Source organism: Perca flavescens, chromosome 23, assembly GCF_004354835.1.
Source record: "Perca flavescens isolate YP-PL-M2 chromosome 23, PFLA_1.0, whole genome shotgun sequence".
Taxonomy (NCBI): Eukaryota; Metazoa; Chordata; class Actinopteri; order Perciformes; family Percidae; genus Perca; species Perca flavescens.
Window position 1 is genome coordinate 9,544,884 of NC_041353.1, and position 18,530 is coordinate 9,563,413.

The 18,530-nt window shown below is 41.4% G+C and overlaps 3 protein-coding genes across 11 annotated transcripts; 2 read left to right on the plus strand and 1 right to left on the minus strand.

Annotated features, from left to right (window-relative positions):
* The first annotated feature begins 10 nt into the window (after positions 1 to 10).
* On the plus strand, positions 11 to 6,432 carry foxm1 (forkhead box M1). Of its 4 annotated transcripts, none has more exons than XM_028571048.1 (9): positions 11 to 199; positions 1,208 to 1,692; positions 1,822 to 1,970; positions 2,763 to 2,954; positions 3,086 to 3,214; positions 3,431 to 3,490; positions 3,951 to 3,999; positions 4,090 to 4,262; positions 4,478 to 6,432. In XM_028571048.1, the coding sequence occupies exons 2-9, from the start codon at positions 1,245 to 1,247 to the stop codon at positions 5,291 to 5,293; spliced, it is 2,016 nt and encodes a 671-aa protein (XP_028426849.1). In that variant the 5' UTR covers positions 11 to 199; positions 1,208 to 1,244; the 3' UTR covers positions 5,294 to 6,432. The 4 variants fall into 4 exon arrangements, with proteins under 4 accessions (XP_028426849.1, XP_028426852.1, XP_028426850.1 ...); XM_028571049.1 differs by lacking the exon at positions 11 to 199 and adding an exon at positions 712 to 1,067; XM_028571050.1 differs by lacking the exon at positions 11 to 199 and adding an exon at positions 712 to 833.
* Positions 6,433 to 7,141: 709 nt separating this feature from the next.
* Positions 7,142 to 11,918, minus strand: si:ch73-352p4.8 (cystine/glutamate transporter). Of its 5 annotated transcripts, XM_028570305.1 has the most exons (13): positions 11,754 to 11,918; positions 11,404 to 11,667; positions 10,487 to 10,613; positions 9,727 to 9,842; positions 9,480 to 9,605; positions 9,247 to 9,346; positions 9,053 to 9,097; positions 8,835 to 8,958; positions 8,647 to 8,750; positions 8,442 to 8,538; positions 8,141 to 8,290; positions 7,878 to 8,055; positions 7,142 to 7,554 (listed from the first exon to the last, which is right to left on the minus strand). In XM_028570305.1, exons 2-13 carry the CDS (start codon positions 11,627 to 11,629, stop codon positions 7,490 to 7,492), a joined length of 1,458 nt encoding a protein of 485 aa, XP_028426106.1. In that variant the 5' UTR covers positions 11,630 to 11,667; positions 11,754 to 11,918; the 3' UTR covers positions 7,142 to 7,489. The 5 variants fall into 5 exon arrangements, with proteins under 5 accessions (XP_028426106.1, XP_028426105.1, XP_028426109.1 ...); XM_028570304.1 differs by having other exon boundaries at positions 11,404 to 11,918; XM_028570308.1 differs by lacking the exon at positions 11,754 to 11,918 and having other exon boundaries at positions 10,507 to 10,613; positions 11,404 to 11,485.
* LOC114549948 (tetraspanin-7-like) lies at positions 9,800 to 18,463 on the plus strand. 2 transcript variants are annotated; one of them, XM_028570310.1, is made up of 3 exons: positions 9,800 to 10,260; positions 15,756 to 15,833; positions 15,993 to 18,463. In XM_028570310.1, the coding sequence occupies exon 3, from the start codon at positions 17,297 to 17,299 to the stop codon at positions 18,383 to 18,385; it is 1,089 nt and encodes a 362-aa protein (XP_028426111.1). In that variant the 5' UTR covers positions 9,800 to 10,260; positions 15,756 to 15,833; positions 15,993 to 17,296; the 3' UTR covers positions 18,386 to 18,463. The 2 variants fall into 2 exon arrangements, with proteins under 2 accessions (XP_028426111.1, XP_028426112.1); XM_028570311.1 differs by having other exon boundaries at positions 10,171 to 10,260; positions 17,203 to 18,463.
* The last annotated feature ends 67 nt before the right edge of the window (positions 18,464 to 18,530 follow it).

An 18,530-nucleotide genomic window follows, 5' to 3' on the forward strand; every position in this document is an offset into this window, starting at 1 on the left:
GTGATCAAAGTGACGGAAGTGGCTCCCACAGCGCCAAAATTCAAAAACGTTTCTGAATCGACCAGACAGCATGTAAATAACACTAAATGAAAAAATATCTAAATATCATGGATCCTTTGATTTAACCTCGAATATGAACCAAGTGTTTCAACTACTAGTAGGAGTCCAGCCAAGCGGAATTGCCTGAAACGTCATGAAGGTATGGCTTTATCTAGCTTTGCTTTCGTTACAATGGTGTACTCAGCTAACGTTAGCTGTTAACCTACGTAATAATGACTAGCCACTTAGCTAGATCATTTAGCTTCTAAACATATGACGTTCGCGGAGATACATATGTAATGTTAAAGCCATGTGCAATAGCTAATCTGTATTTTCAGGTTTAACGTGGCAAAACAGATGTTTCATCCCAAATCTTTATTTCGTAGCATTTTGCATGTCATTCGTGTGAGACAAATGGATGTCACATTGAACTCCGTTTAAACAATAAGGCATTGTAATGTTTTCATTAATTTTCTTCAAATGTACATCGGTATTTAAATTAATTGAAATGTTTAATCAATAATTACAATCTCAAGTCTTTAATTCGGCATACTTCACAAAAACAGTGCAGCATTTATTTTCATAAAAAAGTCAGATGTGAATCCATACAAACGTTGGATGTTTGCCAGGGAATCAACGTTAAAGTTAACGTTACACAAAACACGTCGTCAACTGTAGACAGGTAACGACTGTTGTTCTAGAAGGCATATGTCGCCAGGAAACCTAACCAATTGACCTGAAAATAGGCTGCTAACCTGAGCAGTTGCACAGCTAAAAACGGACACAGGAACAAGGTGACCCTGAATTTCTTCTTGAGGTCCATTATTAACTTATAACCCGTCCCACCAGAGTGCAGTATGTTCTGATTGGTATTTGACATCAGTTGATTTCTTCGTGTCAATCAAAATCGATCAGCGTACAGGGGAACGGTTTGAATCCATAACGTTAACTGTTAACTAGCTAGCTAGCTAACGTTTGTAACTTAGCATTGCCTTAATACCGTCAGCCAGGCAAACGTTCATCTACAGGTAATTATTTCTAGTTAGCATGGTGTGTTGCAGAGATCAAAGTTGAATGTGATTTCCTAATATTTGGGAGGCTTTAAAACAATCTAACGTTATGTTGTGTAGATCCAAATGTTTGTATTTTCTGTGTTATTTTTGGACAGAACACCAGTAAACACCAAGGAGCATTTCAATGATTTGATGACCATGAGACGGAGCCCAAGGAGACCCCTGATCCTCAGAAGAAGAAAGTTGCCATTTCAGCAAAATGATCCGCCAGCAGCTGAATCACAAAACCAAGCCGATGCATCAGGCTTCAAAGAACCTTCAAAATCATTTGCCAGTCAGTGCTTCCCTGATGGTATCCGCATTATGGACCACCCTTCCATGTCTGATACCCAGGTGGTTGTCATCCCCAAAACAGCAGACCTTCAAAGTGTTATCGGGGCCCTCACTGCCAAAGGCAAAGAGTGTGGTGTCCAGGGACCAAACAAGTTTATCCTTCTGAGTGAGAATAGCAGCCGTGACGATGAATCGTTTTGTCAGCCTGCTGCTGAAGGCGATGGCGTCTCTACAGTTGTACAACCAGTGAAAGCTGAAACTGTGCACAGCTCCCCGGATGCTAAACCTCTCACTGGAATTAAAGCATGTATGTAAATAAGGTGTTTTTCTAAGATGATATTTCAAGTACAATTGTTGAGTTTTTTGTTTTTCGGTTAGCTATCTTTAATCCTTCATTTGTTAAAGCAATACTGTTTTTTTCCTTTTTCTTTATCAGTGAATAAGGAGCTGGAGTGTGGCCCTCTAGATGACAGCCTCACCAATATTCAGTGGCTGGGTAGAATGAACACATGTGCCTTTGAATCGGATACTGCCAAGCAGGCGGTCAACAAGGAGAACCAAAACTCAAATTCACAGACTTTTCAGGTCAGCTGCTCTAGTTATGTCTTAGCATGTCCCCAAAACACTATCCTTACCTGATCTGTAGATCACAATGAATTGACATTTTATTGAGACAATTGTCTCTGTAGTATTGGGATTACAGAAAACGGTTTTGCTGCTAGACTGTCAGATAAAGCAAGGAGCCAAAACATTACGTGCAGGATTGTAGTTAGTGACTAATGAGGTTATTGTAATAGCTTAGTTGAAGTGGTTAGTCAAGTGACAGGTTAATTATGTAATTGTTTGCATTGCCCAGAGTTATTTTATTTTCATCAGAATGATGCCTTAAATATAACTCTCAATGTTGTCACCTTTTGTCACAAATGGTGCTGTTCATTGGGCCAGATTCGTGACAGTTTTTACATTCATAATCCTGACTGATGTCAGATTTAAGATTTTTTTCATGCATCAATATTAGGGCTGGGTATCGTAAAAAAATATTTGATACCGGTACCGTGACTTCGGTACCAGTTCCTAAACGATACTTTTTTTGATACCAGTTTTATAAAACAAAAAGAAAGCATGCTGTGTGCTTATTGGCTCACTGACGCTGATGAGATTTACTCTTTAGGTATTGAAATTGGGTATTGAATGACATTTGTCGATACTTTAGCGTAAATTTGGTCGGTGACTAAAAAGTATTGAATTTGGTACCCAGTATTTAGTAGAAATTTCTATTGTCCGCGTTGAAACCAATCCCGTTAATCTAACACAATCTGTCTTTAATACATGTAGCCTTATATAAGCCTCTTTCTTTTTCTTCATTTCTGTTTACAGGCACAAAATACACAAATCGATGCAGAGGCTGTTGAGCAACCCATGTCAGAGAGGCCGCCATACTCTTACATGGCCATGATCCAGTTTGCTATCAACAGTCGGAAGAGCAGGAGGATGACGCTGAAAGAGATTTACATGTGGATCGAGGAACACTTCCCTTACTTCAGAGAAGTGGCTAAACCAGGATGGAAGGTACTTAACAACTGAAAAATAAATGTATAATTTGTGGGTGCATATAACGGAGCAGATTCAAGTCTTTGAGTGTCACTTACTGAAATGCACATTAAGGATTTTTTGTTGTTGTTGCTCATTTATAATTGCAGAATTCCATCCGCCATAACCTCTCTCTACACGACATGTTCATTCGTGAGACGTCACCAGATGGTAAAATTTCTTTCTGGACTATCCGGCCTGAGGCCAACCGATGCCTCACTCTTGATCAGGTTTACAAGGTGAGCACAACTGACTGATTTCTTATCGCTGTCACCCTTTTCACATTCTTCCACCTCTACAATGAAGGAAGCCCTGAAACTCAGTAACTTTTTATTATTGCTCATTATTTTGTATGTTTGATGAGCATAATCATCCATGTTGTCTCTGGAGATTGTTTTTTTTTCTTTTTTCAATCTTCATGTTTTTCTTCCCTCATTCCACATCTTTCTCTACAGCCTGGTTGTGACCCAATGACTGCTCCTGTTCCGGTGCCAATGCTTTTATTTTCCCACCAAGTAAGATGGCTTTATCTATCAACTCCTCTAGGGACAGTCCTCATCCATGCAGTCAGGCAGAAGAAAGCAGAAAAGGGACAGAAAATCAGACGTCCACTTTCACTTGCCTTTTTTTGTCAGCAGACCCTTTGACTCAAAGAGTGCAGCTGCAGATGGAGGTCTAAGGTCTAGAGAAATCTTTTTTTGTTGTTGTTGCAGGAGATGATTTGAGCAGCAGGGAGGCAGAAGTATCACAGACTAGTCTGCTTTGAGACCACTGTATCCATCATTCCTCCATTAAGAGTAGGAACAGTTTTAAGAGGTCTGACTTTGACTTCTGTCTGTTTTAGCTTGCTAAAACAAGGGAGAGAACCCAGATTGTCACTGAAGTGTAGTCAGGAAGGAGAGAGCACAGTAAGGCAGTATGTTTTCACTGAAAAAAAAAAAAAAAAGTGAAGTAATGTCATTTCATTTTTCACAGCAACAAAAGAGGATGCTTCCTGATGCAAGAAAAACTCCAACTAGCTCTGGTGAGTTATTAAAGATGGAAGGACTTTGAGATTAATGAAAAAAAAAAAAAAAAAAAAAAGTCCTTAAGATGTTGTCTTTTCTACATTCAGAAAGGAGGATGAAGCCTCTCCTCCCTCGAACCGAATCCTACTTGGTTCCAATCCAGCTCCCCGTCACCTCCTCTGTCTACCTGCCGTCCTCATCGGCCCAGTTTGCCCCTTCTTGCTCGCAGCAGAAACGGAACACTTCGCGTGGAGCCAAGAGAGTGCGGATAGCTCCTAAGGTAAAAGGCTCTGTCGTGCTTTTTCCGATTTATGGCCAAATCCAAACACATTTTAGATTATTGTTGTTTTTTTTTCCCCAGTATCAATAGTCATATGGGATCAGCTGTGCGGGAGAAATATTGGTTAGTTCTGACTAGATTTTGATGTGGGGAGGCGTGTATGAAGGACACAGTTACTGGTAGAATTGTAAAATGCATGGTCGTATGTCCGACAGGTGACACAAGGTGACGCCCCAGCTGCGGTAATGTATCCTCAGAAGAACAAAGAGCTCAAGGTAAAGGTGAAGGAGGAGCAGGTATGTGTCCCAATTAAATGCGAGACTCCGAAAGCCCCTCCGAAGAGACAAGCCAGCAGCTCTCGGCGCAAACAGCACCTGGTTCACTCTGTGCACGAGGAGCCCGTCCTCCTCTGCCCTGATAATACTTTCTTTGACTCTGGCGTAGCCTCCGACGCTTCCACCTTCCAGGACATGCGAGACACTGAGCTGGACGAGCACCAGCAGGAGCAGCACGGCACCAGCACGGATCGGGACTTCTCCTTCAAGACCCCCATCAAAAGTAACAGCCACCTGAGCTCCTCCACGCCCAGCAAGCCTCCTCATGTCTTACCCGAGCCCTGGAAAGTGACTCCTGTGGGCAAAGGGAGTCAAGAGGTTCTGGACTTCAGCCCCATTCGCACACCAGGTGGTCCTGCGGTCACGCCGCGGCATGACTACACCACCTTCAGCTTCAACAACACTCCCTTTAAAGACTGGCCTCTGTTCAGCTCCCCCAGAGAGCTGCTCACATCCGCTCCCCCCAGAGCACCGGGACCGACAGACTCTCCCAGAAGCAGCTGCTCCAGAGAGCTGCTTCAGGCAGGGGGCGCTGCAACACCCGCTAACCGCTCGATCACAGAGGGCCTCGTCCTGGATACAATGAACGACAGCCTCAGCAAGATACTAGTGGACATTAGCTTCTCTGGTCTGGACGATGAGGACCTGGGTATGGCCAATATCAGCTGGTCCGAGTTCATCCCTCAATTTAAGTAACCTGAGGGCCAAAACATGTCATTTGTGTTCCAAAACACTATCAGATGGAATGGGGAGAAGTAAAGTGCATATAAAAAAAATAAAAATTAAAAAAAATGTAATGACAGGGAGGGACACTTTACTTTTAGTTACTAGGTCAAATTGGCAGGCTGCTCACTTGTCGTCCACATCAGATGTTCCTCTCCACCTCTGGCTTTTTCATTGGTTCTGTCACTCATCAACTGCTTTTTCTTTTTTAATTTTTTTGGGGATCATTTATCCTACCTGTCGTATCCGTCTGTACTCTTGAACGAATCGCTCAAGTAGAGAAATTTGTCTGTAGACATGTACGTACATATACACTTATGTATGTTGATTTGCACATTTTAATATATAATTTTGCTTTTTGCATATGTAAATGGAAAGAAAATATATTGCCTGATAAGCCAGCGAGATGCATCCATGCCGCCTGGTTAAGGCGGCCTCCTGGAATTGACTTAGATTGTGAGATAGATTGTGAGATTGTTAGCAATAAACAATGGCAAAGTAATACAAATAGCACTAACCGCAATAGGATTGTCTCTGTACATTAAGCGTAGCACTGTCTTCACCACTTGACTTTATAAATCCTGCCTGTTCTATGCATGCCATCAGTAGGCACTTTGTACCTGCAGAGAGGGACTTTTTGCATGCAGTGACTCCTCATAACACCATATTTTAAAGTAGTCTTTGGGAGCAAAATACTGAATATGTTGGATCGATCTAGCACAGGTTGTATTAGTTTTCAGTGAAGATGCAAATGTAGTTTTCTGTAAGCACAAATGGAACATAGGGGAAAAAGTGTTTGGGTACAAACATATTTTTTGCAGCACCATCTTTGGAGGGTAGAATGGGAGATTTTCAGTTACATTCGGATATCCCGTTTTGAAAATGCCACGAAATAATGTAAGACTTTAAGTTTGTTAGCATGTGTATTTATGTACAAGAGATTTTGCATTGCAGTGAGTTGATCTGTTTACAGTTAGCGCTGAATGGCATGCAAAGAGTAAGATGTTGTGGTTTCTAGCAAACAGTTTTCAAAGCATGTGCCTTGTTCTGTTTTCTGAAGTTGGTGTTTCTATGACTGTACAATAAATCAGCTGGTATTGGCGCCTCAGGCAGCATGAAGGGCTTTTATTCATTGTTTTTTCATAAGTAATCTTTGATTGGCTTCGCTCAGCTTACATTTAAAAAAAAAATTTAAAAAAGGTTTCTACAACTTAACACAAATTACAGTACAGCGATGTTGAAACCCCTGTACGGTGTATTGCGTCTGAAAAACTACAAGTAAGGTTGCCTATTCATATTTGAATAAAAGTTTAAACTAGGGCTGCACAATATGGGGAAAATATGTGATAACCTTGTTGAATATCGCGATACCGATATTTCTTGTGATAAATAAAGCGTGTACTCGGTTCTGCATTTCTGCTGCTTTCAATATTCTGCTAAAATAGAACAAATTGCTTGTTGAATTTAAAACAAAAGGAAATCATTTCCAACATTCTTTTATTGAACAAAGTGAACATTGAATTGAATATAAAAAGCACCACTTAAAAAAGAATGGCATACATTTTAATGTGCAGATTACTATGGCAAGCCATTTTAACATAAAATCTAAACATTTTTTATCTCAATTGAATTATTCAGTTCAATATTTTGAATTATTGAGATTAGAAATGTTTATATTTTGTCAAAACGGCTTGCCATAGTTTTCTGCTGATTTGTGATACGTTAGTCTTTTGCGATGTGAATATTGCGCCAGTTGATATATGCGATGACGATTAAAAAAAAACGATATATTATGCAACTACAGTTTAAACCATTTATAGATTGTGATTCAATAATGACTTTATTAGTTTCAAAGAACTTTGTAAAACATAAAAAAGACTCTTGAGCAGAGCTTTAGATGTTCATGAAGAATGACAATGATAGACAAAAGCATTTCTTGTTCCAATGGCAAAGGTGTGAGCTAAGTGCCTTAAATGCAGTCTAAGAGAAGTCCGATACCCCACCTATTTCCAGCATAGTTGTAATAGTTTCTCAAAACAGCATCTTAAATTTCTTTTAGTATTAAAATGGACCAATATAAAACACAGGTTTAAACAATAAACAAAAATACTCTAGGACTTGTTAAGGTGGTATCCAGGAAGTCTCAGTAGAAATTGGTCTTTGGGGTCTTCAGTATGTCTGCACTTCTTGTTGAGTCACTTCTAAAAGGATCTGCAGATGCATGCTGCAGTAGTCTGGGAATATTGAAGAGAGAGTCAGAATTGTGAAAGAGTTGAGATGGCTTTTCATTCTTACCTAAGTAAGGATAACATGTCTAGAGTGGGGTTTAGTAAGCTAAGTGGGCCGGTTTGTAGTAAAAAATGTAAACCATTATTAGCTGGACCATTTCTTGTGTGAAAAGACAATTTCTTCTTCTGTTGTTAACATTACACACAAACCTTAAAAGTTTAGCTGTGTTCCAAAATGACGAGGCACCTTCTGCTCTATTTAACATACTCTATATTGATCTTTTCCCAGCAAAATGGATATATAGAGTTAGAATTTTGGTATGACTTACTGAAGATGCGTCTCCATCTATGGGGCAAGCGAAAGCGGTAGACAGTCACATAATAAACAGGGACCCCGGTCAGTGTGAGAGCACAGCTTCGCCCTGTGTTCCAGGGGTCCGAGTAAAGAGACAGACCCACGATGAAGAAGCAAACCACCGTGAAGGTGACAGCGATGACCAGGGGCACCTTTGGGTCATCAAAAAAAAAACCAGTGCATGGTCAGTTTAGCCTACAGTATAATGAAGAATGCTGTACAGTTGGACACACTAACCTTGAAAGGTCTCGGGTGGAGAGGGAAGCGATATCGATGTATGAGCATCCCCAATGTTGCCAAGGCGATGAAGAACCAGCGAGCAAAGGAGGCAAAATTGATGAGCTGGTAGATCTCTCCAGTGATTAACATCACCACCACCAAGGGGTACTGGAGACAATACAGCTATAATGACTTATCCATACTCAGTCTCCTTCTGTTGTCACTGTAGTGTAGTGTATAGTGTAGTGTAATGTTCTACTAATATTATATTGCCAATAAACACAAGTTGCTGGTTTAAAGTGTGTGGAAAGTACTTAACCAGTAACAGCACAGCAGGCAAAGGTGTGTGTCTGCGGATGTGAATCATGGAAAAGATTGGAGGCCAGTGGCCCTCCCTGGCTCCCACAAACAGCATCCTGCAACACAAACGGTAAGAGTTCCAATCAGGCGGTTAGCAGTCATTCTTGGCTGCTTTTAAAGCATACACATAAATGACAATAATAACCTTTCTGTGACCAGATTACCTGGGTGACCCAAAGAAGCCACCGTTAAGTGCTCCAAGGCAGGATAGGGCCACAAGAAAGGGAATCACCGAAGCCAAACCCTCGAAAGCACGGTTCGCAAAAGTCTGCAGAGACACCGGATTAGAACATTTAAACATACAGTGCATATTTCTTCACGATTTCCCTTTTAAATGCAATAAAGCACTGACCACAGCCACAGCATCAGACAGCAGGAGCTCAGCAGGAGTCATCATAGTGTAGTAAGCCACATTAACAAGCACATAACAGACTGTCACTGTCACCATGGAGCAGATTATTGCCAGTGGGATGTTTCTGACAAGACAGGATACACAGACAATTTTAAAGGCAACAAGGCTTTTAAAAATAGGTTAAGTTAAGTGGAGAGCTGATGTCAGATGTAAAATACCTATTTGGGTTTATGACCTCTTCTGTGACAAAGTTCAGATAAAACCTAAATGAAAAAGGTTCACACAAGCATTTATATATTACTGTTTAATATACTGTCAAAGAGACAGTGAAAAGGTTCCATGTATTTTAAAAAGAAGACAATGAGTTTTGAATAAAAAGCCAATGTTTATACTGTAAGAAATGCTTGCTTACCATCCACCATAGGCATATAGGCCATTATAAAAAGCCAGTGGCAATCTATCCAATGTTAATGAGTCAACCTCAAAACCATTCTGGAAATTCTCAGTTTTTCCTGGAAATATACAGAGAGAGAGAGAGAGAGAGAGAGAAAGAGTAACTGAGCATTTGAATGATGGATTATTTGACAGGACCTAACAGCTGGAAAGCCATCTGTATCCTCAGGAGAATTAGTTACATCCTCCCACCTTTGGCCAGTGCGATGACACCAGGGACGATGATAAGGACCAGAGCAAACATCTTAACGAATGTCAAGGTGATCTGAGTGCGAGAGGCCCAAGTCACACTCCAGCAGTTGACTGCCACAACAAACGCTAAAGAGACACAAATACAAATAGCTGGTAAAGGAAAAGCTTAGGAATCTATATTTTACACAACATGGACATATAGGGTAAAGGTATTGTGGATAGATGGAGGAGGTATAAAGCCACTCACTCAATCCCAGGATGCTGACAATTTTGATTAGCACTGTGGGAGCAGCACAGGGAGCAAAGAACGGCTCCACCACGTAGCGGCCAAAAGCCAGGGACACATAGGAGGCCACAGCTGGCCTGGACAGATAAAATATGCTTGTTATGTGGTGTGATCATTTGACTTTAAGTCAGGACAAACACTAGTACTAGGGGTGTCACAATTCAATTTGACTTTTGATTTTAAGGTCACAATTTGAGTAAATTTTTGGTTAAAGCATTTTTCAACAGGGACGGCCTTTTTTTAGCAGCACAATTGAGTGCACCATTAGTTTAACGACATGTAGCTGAAAGCAACATGACTGTTGTAGGAGCCCACATGCTTTACCTTCGTTGTTTGCTTACATAACTCACTAAAGGGAAGGCAAAATGTTTCCATACGGTGACTTCAGGGAAGCAGGAGGATTTTCAGAATTTTCTCCGTTATCTCCGACTCCAGCAGTGGTCATGGAAATGTCTGGAAAGGTCATGTCTGGAAAAGTCAAGCTACAGGCTACCGGTAAGCTAGCGTTAGCCTATGTCTTTAGCTGCATGCTACCAGCCCATAAGCTGTTGGTTTTTTCTGCAAACATGCGCAAGTAGGCAGGGGTGGAGATCAAAGAAATACTGGGCGAATCATGGATCCTGTTTCTGGTTCCGATAGTTGAAATTGAAAGCTCATTTCGATCAATTTTCGATTTAAATCAAAATGGTGACAGCCCTAGAAGGAACTCATCTAAACAAACCTGATGAATAAGAACTCAACCCAGAGTCGTAAAAAGGCCGGCAGTGGCCCCAGCGTCTCCAATAGGTAAGTGTAGTGGCCCCCTGATTTTGTAAAACTGGTGCCCAGTTCAGCATAGCACAGGGCCCCTAATGGAACAGAGAGCAGACTAAGGGCCATGTTCAATCTCAAAACGGTGTGCACTGTTTTGCTACGGTTTCTGTGTTGAACGACATGTTTCCTCAGAACGGTGTGAAACGGTGTGCAAATACAGTATGTGCAATGGCTTTTCTCTCGTGTCTCTCGTTTATTGGCTTTGTCAAAGGTGATATCCAATCAGCAGAGACGTGTATGTGAACTCAGGGTAATAAATAGGCAGAGCGCTTGCACATACAACAGGGTGTTCAACGCATCCCGTTTCAGTTTTAAAAAACATCGCTACATTCTGTCTGGATCTGAACTTGGCCCAGGGAAAAAATATATTAAACGGCAATATTGTAAAAAGTGAGATTTCCATGTCTTTTTTCATTATATAGCAGATTGATGTGCTATGTAAATACTGTGAAAGTATCAAAACGCTCAATCCACAGAAATGCACACCCGTATTCAGAAACCTTTAAATGATCCACCAGGACTTCGTATGGTTGTGATGTCACAACTATACTAGATGTAGATTTAAAAAAAATGCCGCTGCAGGGCCGTTACAGTCATTCTCCGGCTGCAGTGACTGCGGAGACGCTGTTATTGTGTGACTTATGAATAACTTGCAAGAAATAAAGGACAATAATACATTTCAGTAATTAATAATTGATGGATTGAAAAAAACACATAGGCCTACAGTAAGTTAATACATGTAAAATTTAGTTCAAGTAACACAGAAATTAACAATTACATGTTTACCAAGACAGCAGAGACAAATCATTCCATCAGGCATCTTACCAAATAAGGAGAGCACCCCACACAGCACCCACACCAGCAGAGAGAGCCCCACGCTGCCACTGTTTATCAGGACTCCCTTGGGTGCGATGAAAATCCCACTGCCCACCACCGTACCGATGATGAAGCATGCAGCCGGCAGCAAGCCGATCTCTCTCCGAAGGTGCACCACCTCCTCTTCTTTCTTCTCCTTCTTGTCATCCGCTTTCATTATTTGCGTCGCGTCCATTTCACAGATGGCCGTAGATCCCAATTTGACACCTCAAACTGACCACACTTAGTTTCCTTCAAACTGCTCATTAAAAGTTTGCACCTTTATTGTATATGTGAGTCCTGCAAACTTCAGTTCTTACCTTTTTTTCTGTCTCCGAATCCTTTCCACTTTTCCCCTGATGCTTTCCCCAAAATAGCATTCAACAGTCCTCTTTGTGCTTCCTGTTAATCCTTCTGGACACACATTTTCAGCACTTTAGTGAATGTGCATGAAGCGGTGGTAGGAAGAGGCCAACAGTGGCCTCACTTGGCCCCCTCTCCCCCTAACTTGTCCTGCATGGCTTTCTCCCCTTATTGGCTCTTACCCCACCCGCCCAGTCTGAGCAGGGAACAAAGCCAGCACTCTTCCCAGCCTCAGCAAGTAGTAACCGCGTTTAAAGACACATTCTTTCATTGTACTGTTGGTATGTGTGCATGTGCTCTTATGTGTGTACAGCTTGATGGATTTCGGTCTTTGGGGAAAAAGGGTCAGGGTGATGTAGAGGCAGCTGCACAGACTGCAGGAGGGCTGCTTTCATAACAACAGACATTTTTTTATCTTGTCCCATCCAAAGTTCTGGTTTACAATATGAAAGTGGTTTGATGTTGAATTCCTTTATTTTGGCCTGACCACAAACACAAACAAGCACAACACATGTTTGAGACTTGGCCTACTTGTTCTCTAAACTTGGAGGCCTTAAATCTGTTTACTTTGGAGCTATAATCTTAAAGAAAATCTCTTAAAATAGGCAAATTTTCAAAAACAAATGCTCCTTTTCTGGTCTATTTATAAGCATAATGTTTCCCTGCACATACTGTATATTACATCTGGAACAATGGAGACAACATTAGATGAACACAAATCATTGTTCTTGCAACATTGATTTCTCCATGAAATGTATCTTGTTAGCAGCTCCTCAATTCTATGGTGCAGTGTCACACTCTGAACGCCACGTTGCGTGTCATTGCGAGAACGCGACGTACTATCGCGAGAACAACGTCACACGCCTGTTAAAAAAAAATAAAAAATGGTTGGGTTTAGGAAAAGAACACAGGGAAAGTCTTTAGTAACAAAACAGTGACAAAAACATCAGTCTGCTCAGAGGCTATTATCTGAATTTACTGTGTTACCACTGGATCCTGTTGTTACCGGTGTTGGTCGGACATGTTTCTTTTGTTTAAATATTATTATTAATAACCATGATATACATTATTTATCTCAAAAAGACATGGCCTCTGTTCTAAATGTTGTTTCCTAATGGAATAACTTCAGACCTGGACTATTTGGTGCTTACCTTCTGAATATCTGATTTCAAATGGGGTTTAGGACGTTACTTTTTATAATGTTTTATTGTGTTTATCCCTCCAAGATATTTCTACAAAGATATAAAAAAGAAATTGATGTGGTCTGCACATTTTGTCAAACGGTTTCCGATGATATTTTATATTTTACTCTACAAAACAAGTCAACCTACTATGATCAATTTGATCGTATTACTCGTAAAAGATCAGATCATAAACCATAATTATTTTGAATTTGAATCTATGTATAACATTTTTATGAACTGATTTATGATTTCTGTCTATGTTATGATCCACTGGCATATGTTTTCATATTATCATGTTTTTTTTAATAAATTAATTTACAAAAAAAAAGAAAGAAAGAAAAGACAATCTCACAGAAATGTAAGGAAATCACAGGTGATTCATATTTTTTTTAGTATTATACATGATTCCGTAAATCACACAGAGATGCAATGTTAAATGGTGATTAAACACATCTTCGCCTATTTACAAAACACTGACTGGACTAATCAAAAGGACATGAGAAGAATGTAACAAGGATACAGCAGATGGCGATAATGCTCTGTCTGATTGTAAGTTGTCGTTAAAAAGAAGAAGAAGAAGAAGAAGGAGTAGCCAGTTGGGCGCACATTTTGAAGAGAGCTGTGTTTGTTTTGTTAGTTTTTGCTGCTTGTTGGCAGACCTTTCTTAGCATACTCTGATTTGTGGCTGGCTCAGCATGGCAGGTTTTGGTCTGGATTGTCAGAGGATGACGACATGGAGACGGATTGTGAAAAGAGTGCAAGTAAGAGAGGAGGAGGAAGAAAGGATAACAGAAATGGACAACAAATAGTCTGAAGAAGGGCGAGACGCCAGGAAAAGGATTTTGACGAAGTTCACTCTCAAATTTAAAGTGGGGAGTGACCATAGACTGATATATATATATTTTAATACAGTCTATTTGGAGCGACAGTGAAAGAAAAAAAGGAATCAACCAAAACAAGACTGAAGCAGGCATGGGCTCAGGGCAGACAACGTTATACAGGAATATCAATGGATAGGATGGGTTATAGGTAGGTTAGTGCTCCTTTTTTAGCTGAAGTCTTCAACGGTTCAGAGCACACAAAAACCAAGACGGAGATAATCAAATACATGGTTTAGGCAGCAGCTAAATTCCGAAACCAGATATATGCATACAGGAAACATGGCTCAAATCCAACTCCGGGTTTTATTATTCAAGGATACAATACTATACCCAAAGAAAGAAGCAATGGAAATAGAGGAGGATGTGCAATATTTATTAAAGAAGGTTACTATAAGATGCAATACAAGAATTAGAGGTTACTATCTGGTGTGGGGATTTAAGTGCACAAACAGTATGGGGTGAACAAGAAGATTTTAATAAATACATATTAGAGGAGATAATAGATGAAAAGGAATTGTGTTTAAATGATTGATCAGACACAAGGGTGAATTTGGGTAAGGGTACAGAGTCAGCAATAGATCTTACTTTGGTGTCACAGCTGAGTAGTAGTTGGGGAATATTTAAAGGAAGCACTAAAGGTCGTGGTCATTATCTAATATTCATAGGTATTGGAGTAATAAGGGGGATGGAAATTTGAGGAAGAAATTGGAATAAGTATAGAATATTAACTGAAGGAAAATGAAAGGAGGTTAGTACAAACCAGAGAATTGATGCTCTCAATGCAGAAATAGGCATTGCTTTTCTAGGAGAAATAAAAAAGTCAATACTAAATTGGTGGTAGCTTAATAATAGAAAGAAGATAGTACCTTAGTGGAAACAAGAATGCACTAATGCAATTAAAAATCTAAATAAGGCATTCAAAGTCTTGAAAAAACACAAGCAGAATCACATTGAATATAAATGAAAACAGGCAGTAGTTAGGAATACAATAAAGAGAGTAAACAATAATGTTTGTAAAAAGGTTTTTAGGGTACATAGGTCTGTTGGTGTTGCTTTATTTGCAGATGTGTGGATAAAGGGGTAAGGAATATAGAAAAGTACTAAATATAAGACTTTTGAGGGGTAGAGTGGAGAGCAAGTAGGATCTCTTGAAAAACTGGAAACTAATTAGGGCAGTTCTGGATTATGAGTGCACAATTTACCAGTCTGCATCAAGAAGATTACTAAAGAAGTTGGATACAATTCAATATCAGGCCGTGAGACTCTGTTGTGGGGCTATCAAAACAACCCCAGTATCAGCCTTGCAAGTAGAAATGAATGAAATGCCATTGGAAATCGGAAAAGAATCAGATTGCGTTAACATACTGGGCGAACTTCAAAGGGCGTAAAGAGACTCACCCTACTCAGAAAGTGTTCCAATCTTTCCACAAGAAGGAAATACGACAGATCAAGAGCTTTGGCTGGACAATAGGCAATGCAGTTAATGAAATAGGGATAGGGTATATACTGTAATGTTAAGCCCCACTGTACCATTCTAGCTCCACATAGTGGACAGAGGAAGTGTTACAAAAATGTAACTTTCCCTCCAGCACCATCATCAGGTAGAACTTTTCATTTGTACAATATTTGGTTTATGTCTTACATGCAAAACATCAGCCTCAGGCTGTACATTGTGTTCAATGTCTTGTGTCAGTTAAACTTGTGCGTGTTGTGCATAGTTGTTGTGCTGTCTTTTCGAGGAGCTGTATTGGAGATGCCTTTGGTATCTCATCCTGCATGCCACGTGATGCATTTCCTTCATTTCTCTCCAGAGTGCACATAAAACCCAGTGAGATAATTAAAAGACTAAAGATTAATTATAAACATCATAAACATAACCTCATTTCCTCTACAGACGTCCAGCTGTCTGTGGTAAACATCCCTCTGTCTTCACCCTGCTCGCTGTTGTATTCTTCACATACTGGAGGACAAGGTCTGTATAACCTGGCAAGCACTTGAAAAATCAATATATGAGCTAACCCTGGCCAGTCACACCTCATTTTTGGGATTTAGTTTAAATCCAGGAAACAAAGGCTATGTTGATCTACCTTCTGCAGCCATTTCATTCTGCTCACCCTTCCTCTTTCCCCAGCCAATCTATCTGGGATTCCCCGTCCCTGTCATCCTGTCACTATCGTGCTTGTCCTTATAAAAAAGATCCATATGAATGTGGTTAATTAACTGAGAGGCTTTAATGAGTTTTGATTGGGGGGGGGTTGATGAGCAGGAATCACCAGAATAAAACTGGCTGCATCATTTAACAGGGGACCAACAAAGAGCGGTTACAGTGCCGTCTAAATGGGGGAGTTCAGGGGTTTGAAAAAATAAATAAAAGATTTTAGCATCGCATATGTTTCTAAATGTATTTTAAATCGATACTGACAAAAACAAACTCAAAATCAAACAGCCACTGAGGCACCGAAGGAATGAATCTTTGGCAGAGATAAAAAAAAAAAACATTGTCCAGGCAAAGATGGCATTTTGTGAGGTTTATTTTCCCAGTTTTTGGGAAAACAAACATTTTTACAAAGGAACAATGGCATCTCTAGGCCCTGTCTAGTGAAAAAAACATCAGCCCTTCCTGGTGTCTAACTCCTACATTTCTGCACACCCATATATTGTATGTAGACTTCACCTGCTGGCTCAGGCTGCGTGGTACTTTCAAAATAAAAGCACTAACAGATACTTAAAGTAACCCAAGTAGACACTAATGACATAATCAAACTTATGTGGCTGTATAATAACAAAACAGAAACAATAAATAAGTAAGTATTTACCTATTTAAATATAATAAAACAATGAATAACTCCAACAGTGACATAAGAGAAAACAGTGCTATAAACACTTTAGTCACATCCTTTGTCACTGACATTGTTGGGCTACTAACTTGTAATTATATCTGGCACTATATCATGGTGGAGGTTTTTACCTTTTAAAAAGACATCCCCAGTAAAACTAAAAGGGATGTCTCCTCCAGACCGAGAGAGGGTGTGCATGAGTGTATTTTAGGTCCGTCCCACTGCAATTACCTCCCTCTTTGACCAGAGCGAGGTGTTGCAGCGAGCAGCCAGATGTCTGGATGTGACTATCAGCGGAGGAAATTTTTTAGAGCTGGTGACCACACAGGTGGAAAGAACGCTCTACATAAACGATAAATACAGTGGAGACCGGGGGGCTGTGGATGCAGATAACGGCACGACGCGACACCCATCATTGTGATTTACAGTCCAGTCGGCGTTGGTGGTGTTGATGGCTGATTAATAACCAGTCGTAAAGAAGTGGGGGGGGATTGTGTGTTGCAGGAGGACAAGAGTGAAGGCACTGATAGAGGAAGGAAGAGAGAGGAGGAGTGTGTTGAAGAGAGAGAGGGGAGTAGATAAAGCTAGAGCCGGGATCATGAGCTCTGCACTGCCTTACGACTCGCTGTCTGCTCGGCCGAGTCCCAGCCGACAAGTTTTGGACTGGGAACGCCAGCAGCTGGCTGTGCGAAGACTTTCCTCTCCACGGGGTCTCGACCTGCTCTCTCCACCTCCTCTTCCTGGTCGACCCTCTGCAATCCCTGGCTACCTGCTGCCACCCAACCAAGAGCAGGAAGAGCAGTTCCACCAGCAGCAGCAGCGACTATCCTTGTCCGTGGGTTCAGAGGCCTCCCTGGCACCCCCTGCACCACCACCTGTGGGCGCTGCCCCACCCTGCTGCCGCCCAGTTGGAATCATGCACCTCCTGCGCCTGGGTCTCCTGGCCTTCAGCTGCCTCTTCTGGGCAGCTGGTTTGGCCATCTTAAGCCTGGGTGTGTGGGCACAGATTTCACTGGCAGACTACATGTTGCTGTCTGCCAATCGCTACCCCAACGCCCCGCTCATCCTTTTGTCCACAGGTGCAGCCATCACCGCCTGGGGCTTCCTGGGTTGTCTAGGGGTGGCTGCAAATCTTCCCTGCGTGCTCAGGGCTTACGGGTTTTTTCAACTTGCTGCACTAATAGCCGGCTTGGCAGCTGGACTCTCAGGTCTCTTCTATCGCGAAGACATTGCCGGAGGATTTCGCAGCGGTTTACAGCGAGCGGTGGCCGGCTACACGGAGGATGAGGGCCGTGCCGATGCATTAGACAGCCTGCAGAGGTCCCTGGAGTGTTGTGGAGCTGATGGTTGGCGTGACTGGCTCACTTCGGACTGGGCTATCCAGCATATGACCTTCCTGCCCAACGAGAACGGCACTTCTGTGTCCCTGCCAGACAGCTGCTGCGTGAAGCGCAAGGGCTGCAAGAATCAACCTCTTCTGTCGGATGATGTTGAAGGAGTAGCTGCTGCAGGAATCCATCCCCATGGCTGCTTCCGCAAAGTCTTTAGTTTGGTCAACGACAACGTATTCCACATTGCCGCCACAGTGTTAGGATTGGCCTTCACTCAAATCGGAGGCATCGCCCTGGCTTGTCTGCTGGCCAAGAAACTGGCACCAAGACAACATCGACGTGTGGTGGCACATTAATGGTCATTTAAAAAAATTAGGCAACCCACGTCAAGGAATGACCAATTAGTAGATAATTAGGATTGGGAATGAACTAGTTCCTTAAAGAGTAATAGAGTTCTAAAGGGGGGTGGTGGGGGGGGGTATTTTGAGTGTCCAGGTTTCC

Coding starts and splice junctions, on each gene's coding strand:
- foxm1 (XM_028571048.1), top strand. CDS start 1,245: ATGACCATGAGACGGAGCCCAAGGAGACCCCTGATCCTCAGAAGAAGA. Junction 1,971..2,762: donor CAAATTCACAGACTTTTCAG/GTCAGCTGCTCT, acceptor TTCTGTTTACAG/GCACAAAATACACAAATCGA. Junction 2,955..3,085: donor TGGCTAAACCAGGATGGAAG/GTACTTAACAAC, acceptor TTATAATTGCAG/AATTCCATCCGCCATAACCT.
- si:ch73-352p4.8 (XM_028570305.1), bottom strand. CDS start 11,629: ATGGACGCGACGCAAATAATGAAAGCGGATGACAAGAAGGAGAAGAAA. Junction 9,347..9,479: donor TGTCATCGCACTGGCCAAAG/GTGGGAGGATGT, acceptor GTATATTTCCAG/GAAAAACTGAGAATTTCCAG. Junction 8,959..9,052: donor GAGGTCATAAACCCAAATAG/GTATTTTACATC, acceptor CTGTCTTGTCAG/AAACATCCCACTGGCAATAA.
- LOC114549948 (XM_028570310.1), top strand. CDS start 17,297: ATGAGCTCTGCACTGCCTTACGACTCGCTGTCTGCTCGGCCGAGTCCC.